At 28.3% G+C, this 9,371-nt stretch overlaps 1 protein-coding gene across 1 annotated transcript; it reads left to right on the forward strand.

Moving 5' to 3' along the window:
* The first annotated feature begins 2,167 nt into the window (after positions 1 to 2,167).
* Positions 2,168 to 4,937, forward strand: LOC137829487 (cytokinin hydroxylase-like). The gene is made up of 4 exons (XM_068636293.1): positions 2,168 to 2,558; positions 2,790 to 3,019; positions 3,237 to 3,851; positions 4,311 to 4,937. Exons 1-4 carry the CDS (start codon positions 2,276 to 2,278, stop codon positions 4,734 to 4,736), a joined length of 1,554 nt encoding a protein of 517 aa, XP_068492394.1. The 5' UTR covers positions 2,168 to 2,275; the 3' UTR covers positions 4,737 to 4,937.
* The last annotated feature ends 4,434 nt before the right edge of the window (positions 4,938 to 9,371 follow it).

Below are 9,371 nucleotides of genomic sequence, written 5' to 3' on the forward strand. Positions count from 1 at the left end.
AAAATTAATCACGTAAAGATTATCGACAATTCAAAATCTATAAATAATCAGGACGTAAACAAGGGTTGTGAAGGGTTGAAACACCTAATATTTTCTTATTAACTCATTTTTTTCCGATAAAAAAAGTGATGTAAGTAAATTTATCCACAAATTTAAATTTAAATTTGTAGGTAATTACCATTAACTATACTATTATTATCATTAGCATTACTATTATCATTATAATTAAGAATTTACTAAAAAAAATTAACCCATGTCCCATGAGAACACATAGTGCATATATATAACCACTATATAAAAAAAATTATGATTATGATGATTATTATTATTTTTATTATTTTAAAAAATTATTAAATATAAAAAATTTAGAAGTAAAATAATTATTATATTAACTAAATTAAATACTAAAACAATATTAATATTTTATTTTTTTATTTTTAATAAATATCTTTAAATTTGATATCTAATTAGTTACTAAGATTTTAGGTAGTTAATTAGATATCAATTTAAAAATTATTTATTAATAAAAAAAATTACTCTACATACTAATATTTTTTAATTTTTAAAATAATTTAATTTAATCAATATAATAATTAATTATTTTTATTTTTAAAATTAATTTTTATTTAATGATTTTATTATAATGTACTATTATATTATTATTATTAGTAATAATAACTTAATAAGAATTAATAATAATAATAATTATTAATAATATTTAAAATAATATTAATGTTATTAATAATATTATTATTACATTAATTAATATAATAATAATATTATTATTAATTAATAATATTTATAATATCAATTTTTTTTAATAAGTCAGTTATTATAATTTGTATGTAAAATTAATATATGTAAAATTAATAGTTTAGTTATGATTTTATTTATTTACCGATGTAATTATCATTACATACGAATAATATTTTTTTTAAAAATTCTGTTATAATACGTTAAAAATACATATAAATTTTAAGTTGTTATTGTTAAACTAATTTACTATTATATATTAAAAAATATATATAAAACTTATGAATAATAATTCATATATAAATCTTATTTTGTTTATGAATTTAAGTCGATAAATAATTATCATTTGGTAAATTTTAAATTTCTCGTAACGTTTTTATTGACAGAAATTTTGAACTGAAATAAAATATATGAAGAAAATTTAAATGAGACTTAATCACATGGCTCGAGTTTGTGTATGCATACTTCACAACTTTTTTCCATCTCACTACAAGTTATAAGTAATATGTTGATATAGAAATACTTGGAATATGAGCAGACTAAAGAATGAAAGACTTTTACTTTTTAAAATAATACATAAAATACAATATATATTAAAAATGATGTAAATAATAAAAATAAAATTATAAAAAAATATATATTAAAAATGATGTAAATAATAAAAATAAAATTATAAAAAAATATGTGTAATGAAAATCATTCACAACACTGAAATATAAACCATTAAAGACAAAAAAGAATTACTTGCTATAGTGATTAATTTCAAGACTACTTTAGAGACTAAATTGGTATCTAATTAGTAACCAATGTTTTTCTACTAAATTTAGAATATAAATAATTGGTAGTTAATTAGATACCAATTTAAAAACTATTTAACAATACTATAAAATTAGTTTCTATTTTATGATTTTCTTGTAGTGTAAGTTACTATTCAACCACCACTGACTGGTAATAAAATAATTACTCAACAAAATATAAAAATTAAAATGACTGACTTTAAATATTAAAATGACATTTTTTTTTATAATTTTAAGGATAGATATAATTAAGAACTAACATATTTCATGTTTCGAATATCTGATATTATTGCATATGAATAAAGAAAAAAGAATAGTGGTCAACCGCTGTGGCAACTCATAGCCCCACTCTTTTCTTTTTCAATTTTTATATCAATTCCAATGTGGGCCAGTCAGCTCAAAACGTTCAAAAACAGAAAATGCGACCAATACATATACCTTTGACACGAAAACGAAAGTTGGACCTAAAGAGGAAAGAAAACATTCAAATATAATGAAAGGGTCAAAATGTTCAAAGGCTGGCAAAGTATAGCTACTACTCGTTTACACAGTCAAATCCACGAATTTTACTACTCAGATGCCTCCTATAAATACCAATACACCACTTTGCTTCCAACAACACAACCAGGTACTATATTGAACCGTGAGATAGATACACAGAAATAAGAGATATAGTGCTACAAAGCTTAATACACAAATACATAAAGAGTGTGTGAGAGAGAGAAATGGAGTTTCTAGGGCTAGCTGGGGTTTTTGTTGCATTCTTGGCACTACTTTGCCTCTTCTTGCTCTTGATACTAACATTTTCTTGGTGGGTTTTCCCTAACCAAACACTTAAGAAGCTTAAGAAATGTGGGTTGGGAGGACCAATCCCAAGTTTTCCTCTTGGAAACATTAAAGAGATGAAAAGAAAGAATGGCATTCAATCTTCAGTTCTATCCTCAAATCTCACTCATGATATACACTCTAACGTTTTTCCCTATTTTTCTAGCTGGCAGAAATCACATGGTAAGCCTACTGTGTCATATATCAATGCATTTTTGTTGTTTTGTTTTCCTGCACACAGAGAGCTAATTTTGTTTAAATGTAAACATTCTAACTTCAGTTATTCAACTATACATATCCATGCATATGAAATTAAACATAACTCAATTGGTAATGGTTCATGAATTGCTGAAGATATAATATACATGCATGGATCTAGCTAGTTAAAGATGCATTTTGGGTTTGTTTGTGTAGGTAAGATTTTCGTGTACTGGTTGGGCACGGAGCCATTCCTGTACGTTGCAGAGCCAGAGTTCTTGAAGAAAATGTCGACATTGGTGATGGCCAAGCGATGGGGAAAACCAAGTGTGTTTAGAACAGACAGAGACCCCATGTTTGGGAGTGGTTTGGTCATGGTTGAGGGCAACGACTGGGTTCGTCACAGGCACATTGTTGCCCCCGCGTTCAATCCCATTAACTTGAAGGTACCGTAATTTCAAGTGTGAGGTTTGAAAATCCATGAATGAAACATAAAATATAACCATGTAAGGATACATTATCCTACAGGAAACTACTTCGAAATTAATGACCCACCAAACAAATTCAATTAATATTCTATTGTTCCTTTCTTGACGTCAAACATTTGATGTCTGCTTTGGCCTAAGCACATATTCTGACTAGTTGTTGCATTTATCCATATAGGACATGGCAAACATGATGGTCGATTCGACGAATCAAATGATAGACAGATGGTTTACCCAAATAAACTCTGGCAACCCCGAAATTGACGTGGAAAGAGAGATTATAGCAACAGCTGGAGAGATCATAGCAAGAACAAGTTTTGGCATGAAAGATGACAATGCAAGAGATGTTTTCGACAAACTACGAGCCTTGCAAATGACACTTTTTAAGACCAATCGATATGTAGGAGTTCCCTTTGGCAAGTATTTCAACGTAAAGAAAACCTTAGAGGCCAAGAAACTGGGGAAAGTAATCGATGAGCTCTTGTTGTCCATCATAGAATCTCGGAAGAAGTCACAGACGAAAAATTCTCAAAGAGATTTGTTAGGTTTGTTGCTACAAGAAAATCACCAGGTTGATGGACGGTTAGGGAAGACGCTAACATCGCGAGAAGTTGTTGATGAATGCAAGACCTTCTTCTTTGGAGGCCATGAAACCACAGCACTTGCCATCACATGGACTTTGCTGCTTCTAGCCATGCACCAAGATTGGCAAAACCAGTTGAGAGATGAGATACGAGATGTGGTGGGGAACACCCAAGAACTTGACATTTCTATGCTCGCTGGTTTAAAAAAGGTAAATTAATGCTTTTTATTTATTTAATTAACAAAAATTTGAGTTAATAATATTTTGCATTTATGAGCCTACTATGTTCATTTTATATGAACAACTACATATATACTTATTTTCCAAAAAACGACAATGTGTACATGAGAATTGAGATACCACCCACAAAACACGACTTAACTTCACACAACAAACTGTCACTTTCTTTATAACTTTATTTAGTTTACAGTAAAGTGGGAGGCTTTCCATGTCTTTATAATTGGCACTTGAGTACAACATTTACTTTACATATACATGTTGGGTCTCTTTTCTTTTAGCCAATTAATTAAAATCAGCATGTGCTCATTAAAAAATCCACATGATATTTATGTTGAAGCAAAAAAAGTAAGACACGTTTTTGGATTTTACTAGGATGACTTGAAATGACTGTTCCTCCCTGATTAATTAATTGAAAATTCTTGCATACAGATGAAGTGCGTGATGAATGAAGTTCTAAGACTGTACCCTCCAGCACCGAATGTGCAAAGGCAAGCCAGAGAAGACATAAAAGTTGATGATATAACAGTGCCCAATGGAACGAACATGTGGATAGATGTGGTGGCCATGCACCACGACCCTGAACTATGGGGAAAGGATGCGAATGAGTTCAGACCAGAGAGGTTCATGGATGATGTGAATGGTGGATGCAAGCACAAGATGGGGTATTTGCCTTTTGGGTTTGGAGGGAGAATGTGTGTTGGTAGGAATTTGACCTTTATGGAGTACAAGATTGTGTTAACCCTTCTTCTCTCTAGGTTTACTTTTAAGGTTTCTCCTCATTACAAACATTCACCATCTATTATGCTCTCCCTAAGGCCAAGCTATGGTCTTCCACTCATTGTTCATCCACTTTAGAAAATTCAACCCAATTGTAGAATAGTTGTTTCCAAGGATCGGGAAGTAATTCCCTCAGCACCGACCACCTTTTGGTTCTTGATGCTCCCATCCATATTTATTGACAATTTTGATTTTTCAGGCTCAAATATCTTTTGATAAGATCTGTGTTGTGATTTTGCCTAAGAATATATTTTGTATAGATTAACCTAGCTCGTTCGATATATCAGGCCGTACATTATATTATATACACCAAAGCTTTAAAAAGGAAAGGGTAAAAAGAAAAATCAGTGAGATCGTGAAGCTAGGTAGGCAATGAGTAAATGGAAAGTGGGAGTGAAAAATAGAATGGAGAAGATCATGTTCCAGTGGGAAAAACCGATGGTTGATAAGTTCTTAGACGTGTTAAAAAATCTCAACCACATAAAAAAAAGGTAGAAAAATGGACGTGGAACAAAACTGAAAACTTCACTTACTCTGTGAAGTCTGCATATTAAATACTACAACAGGGGGATAATGAGAAGTGAAAAGATAGTTTGTCTGAGTTATGGTACATTAAAGTTCCTCCTTTTGCAAAATTCTTTGCATGGAGCCTTTTCAAACAGAGTTGCCACAAAGTCTAAATTACAGAGTAAGAGAGTACTTTTATCTAGCTTAGTATGCCCTATGTGCTTGAAAACAATAGACCACCTGTTAGGTAGCAAATGTTATCTTTGGATTGTAGCAAATGTTATCTTTGGATTGACTGACAAACGAAATATATTCCGAAGATCTTCATCATTCAAATCAAAGTTGTATTTTTCTCCATTTTCATGTTGTTTATGATGTTTGTAATTATTGGTTATTCACGTTGGTTTAGTGACGTTCCACCGACATTTCACGTGTCCATCTGCATTTTAAAAGAAATAAAACTACCTTATACAAATATAACGACTTTCTTTGAACTTTATACTAGAAGGAGAAAATAATGTATCACACAAACCTTCTCCTCAATTTTGTTTTTACTTGGATGCAGGAATTAAGAGAAGAAAAAGTGTAGAACAAAGGAGGAGTGAATGTTACAAGACTCCATTGTTGTTCCATTATATAACAAATGTTGAGTGTGAGTTGAATATAATTCTAACATAATTATTGAAATTTTTATTGATATGTCAAATTCTCAGCTACGAATGTGACAAGTCAACATACATGCAATGGTACATCAACCATATTATCCACTACATCTCGCCTATACAATCATCGTCGGATGACGATGTAAGTTCAATTACAAAATTATTCACTCATCCAAAATTAACTCATATTTTCAAAACAATATGATATGCCACAGGAGACTACACAACCTCACTATCAACATCATGTTGGGTCTTCTTCTCAAGTTCAATTGTTTCAACAACAATCTTTTCGTTCGTCAAGTGTTCAACCAACCCAGTTGTTCGGATATAGGGATCAATCTCACATGTCATTCCAATCGTCATTCCATCAACCACCTTTCAACTACTCAACATTTTCATCTCAACAACAATTTTTTGCTAGTCCATCAAATCCCTTTGCAGCCTCTACCATGACCTCCCTCCATCTGCCTACAATCCAATGTTATCCATGCAGTATTATTGACCAACAATGCCTTCACAGTTGTTCAAAAATCAGAGTGACGACAATGAAGTCGAAGGCACTGACGATGACATTTCACCTCCGCCCCCTCCTACCCTTCCATCCGAACAACGGATACAAGGACGACCACGAAGAAAACCACCATGTGGCACAACTTCTCATAGATGACAACTTTTCTTACATTTCTATTTTCTAATTATGTATAAATTGTACTTATTTATCATTTTATAAATATTGTTTAAACGATACCCCTTTTATTTATAATTGTATCAACTATAAACATTATTTTACAAACATAATTTCATTTTTTTTAAAACAACAAAAATATTCTTAATTTTAAAAATATTTAAAGTACTAAATAGTTTATATTTATTACACAACCTATTTTTAATCCAACTTAATTTTAGGTAACTTTGTTTTTTGTGAAAACAAAATTTAGTTTTAATTTTTTTTAATATTACTTATCTATAAAATTCAAATTTTCACAATATTCTTATTATTATTCACTTCATATAATTTTAAACAATTTTTAAATATCATTATGTATATTTTTTAATTTAGAAAAATATTAATTACTTAAAAAAAATCAACTGAACCTGTCAAAGCTGACTACGTAAACCAATTTTAAAGACAGAAATATTTAATTGTTATATTGACTAAATTATATATTATTTTTTAAATTAAAAAATTTATTGGTATCTAAATTAATTTTTATTATTAATAAATATTTTTTAAAGGATATCTAATTAGTTATAAATTATTAAAGTTGGTAGTTAAAATCTGACTAGATAACAATTTATAATTTTTTTTTTAAAATTTATTTAATAATTTTATTGTATGATATTTTACCAAAATTTAACCAATAATAATAAATAATATGTTTTTAATACTATTTTATATATTGACAATAAGTTAATACAACTTATAAAAATATTAAATATATATGTTAATTAATTAAAAATATCAAAGCACATATCTTGCACGACACAATTTTTAATGAATAATTAAATAATATTTTTTTGCTCATAAATCTCACACACACACATATATATATATATATATATATATATATATATATATATATATATATATATGAATCTCTAGTTCCTAATTGGTTTGCCCGATGTTTCCCTTTCAAGCTAATGATTGGTTTAATAATACTCAATTGGAGTGGATTCAGTCATATACTAATAATAATGTTTTCCATAAAATAAAATTCATATTTTGTTAATTATCCATGCAGCATTGATTTAGAACTGTGACTTTTCTACAGCAAAAAATAAAATATTAGCACTATAAATTTCAAATTTATTTACAGGCATTATACTAAAATGTTATCTACACGTTTTTATAAATTGATAAATTCAATATGATATACAGATAATTTATACACATGTAAATGAATTATTCATCTATAAAAAAATTAGTATTATATATTAATTAATAATAATATTATTAACAATAACATTAATATTAGTTATAATTATAATAATAATATTACTATTACTATTAATAATAAGAATATTATTATTAACAATATTATTCATACATTAAATAATATTATTATTTATTAAAATTAGTAATAAAAATAATAACAATGATAGTAATGTGCTTAATCATTACATATAAATTATTTTATTAATAATGTTATATAAAAAAATCTTTATATAAAAAAAATTATATACAAATTTTCATATTATTATTATCTTTAATATTATTTATTAACATTACTTGTAACATCCCAAAAATTGTATTTAGCTATTACAATACAGGTTCTACATGTTTCTATTCAAGCTTAGAGTTTTTCAAAACATCTGTAATACATAATTAGAGCTTATAGAAATACAAATATTTACAATATAAAGTTCAAAATAGCATTCTAAAGCCCTCCAGATCCTCCGACATTTGTATGATCATCTACTCGTGTATGTAGTACAGTCATCGCAGTTAACATCAAAGTGTTGTCATATAAAATTTCAATATCAATTTTATCATTCATATAGACCACACATGGATCTATTTTCAATCACAATCATTGAATTTCATTTCAATCCATAACACTTTGATTTTATTTCAATCACACTAATTACACATGAATTCATCGTCTTCTGCAAGACTCATTAAGTATATCCTTACCAGAGACTAACATATAATTCATACATCAAGGATCAGGATAAGTTCAAACATCCAATACCGAGTGTCTACAGTAGGACTCGATGTGTATTAACTTCCTCATCAGCTTCTCACCACATATATCTTAGTCTATATGACCTAGATCATTAGTGAAGCTAGAAGATTTCTGTTAAACATAAATTTTTCATACTTAATTCCATCAAACAACAACTCATACATTATCCCAAATGTATGACATCAATTTCATACAATTTTTATCATCCATATCATTCAATCACATAACCTTTAAAAAACATACAATTTAAGAACCTTTCCAATATCAAAACAATATTTAACTTCCAAACTATCAAAATCTAATATTTATGCATGTTCACACAACATAAAATCAAACAATTTTGTCAATAACATCCCTGCAAGAGAAATTGAAACTTGGGACCACATCCTCTCCATATCCAAATCTTCTAACCTAGGGTACTATTGAAGTTAAAGTTTGTTTCTCTCACCTGAAATTCCTTATTCTGATGGAAATTATACATCAAATAGGGAACTGCTCCAAATTTAGGAACCTAGAGCAAGTTATCCAAACATTACCAAATTTTAGTATGAGCTTAATGAATTTGAGATAAACACTTCTCTCAACTGATCCCACTAAGATTGATGACTAAAACATAAAAAGAATAAAAATAAAGGATTTTTAGAGTAAAAATGAACTTAGTTTATTTGAAAATCTAATCGGCTAAAAATGTAACATGACTCCTCAACTACTGCAATGTCTAGTCAAATTTTGAAATAAATGAGTATGGGAAAGAAATTTAAGAGAGAAGGAAGAGAAAGAGAAAGAGAAAGGGAGAGATAACATATGTGATTTTTTTTTTCTTTTCTACCGTTTCTTACATTATTAATATTATTATT

Source organism: Phaseolus vulgaris, chromosome 7 (genome assembly GCF_000499845.2).
Source record: "Phaseolus vulgaris cultivar G19833 chromosome 7, P. vulgaris v2.0, whole genome shotgun sequence".
In the NCBI taxonomy this organism is placed as follows: domain Eukaryota; kingdom Viridiplantae; phylum Streptophyta; class Magnoliopsida; order Fabales; family Fabaceae; genus Phaseolus; species Phaseolus vulgaris.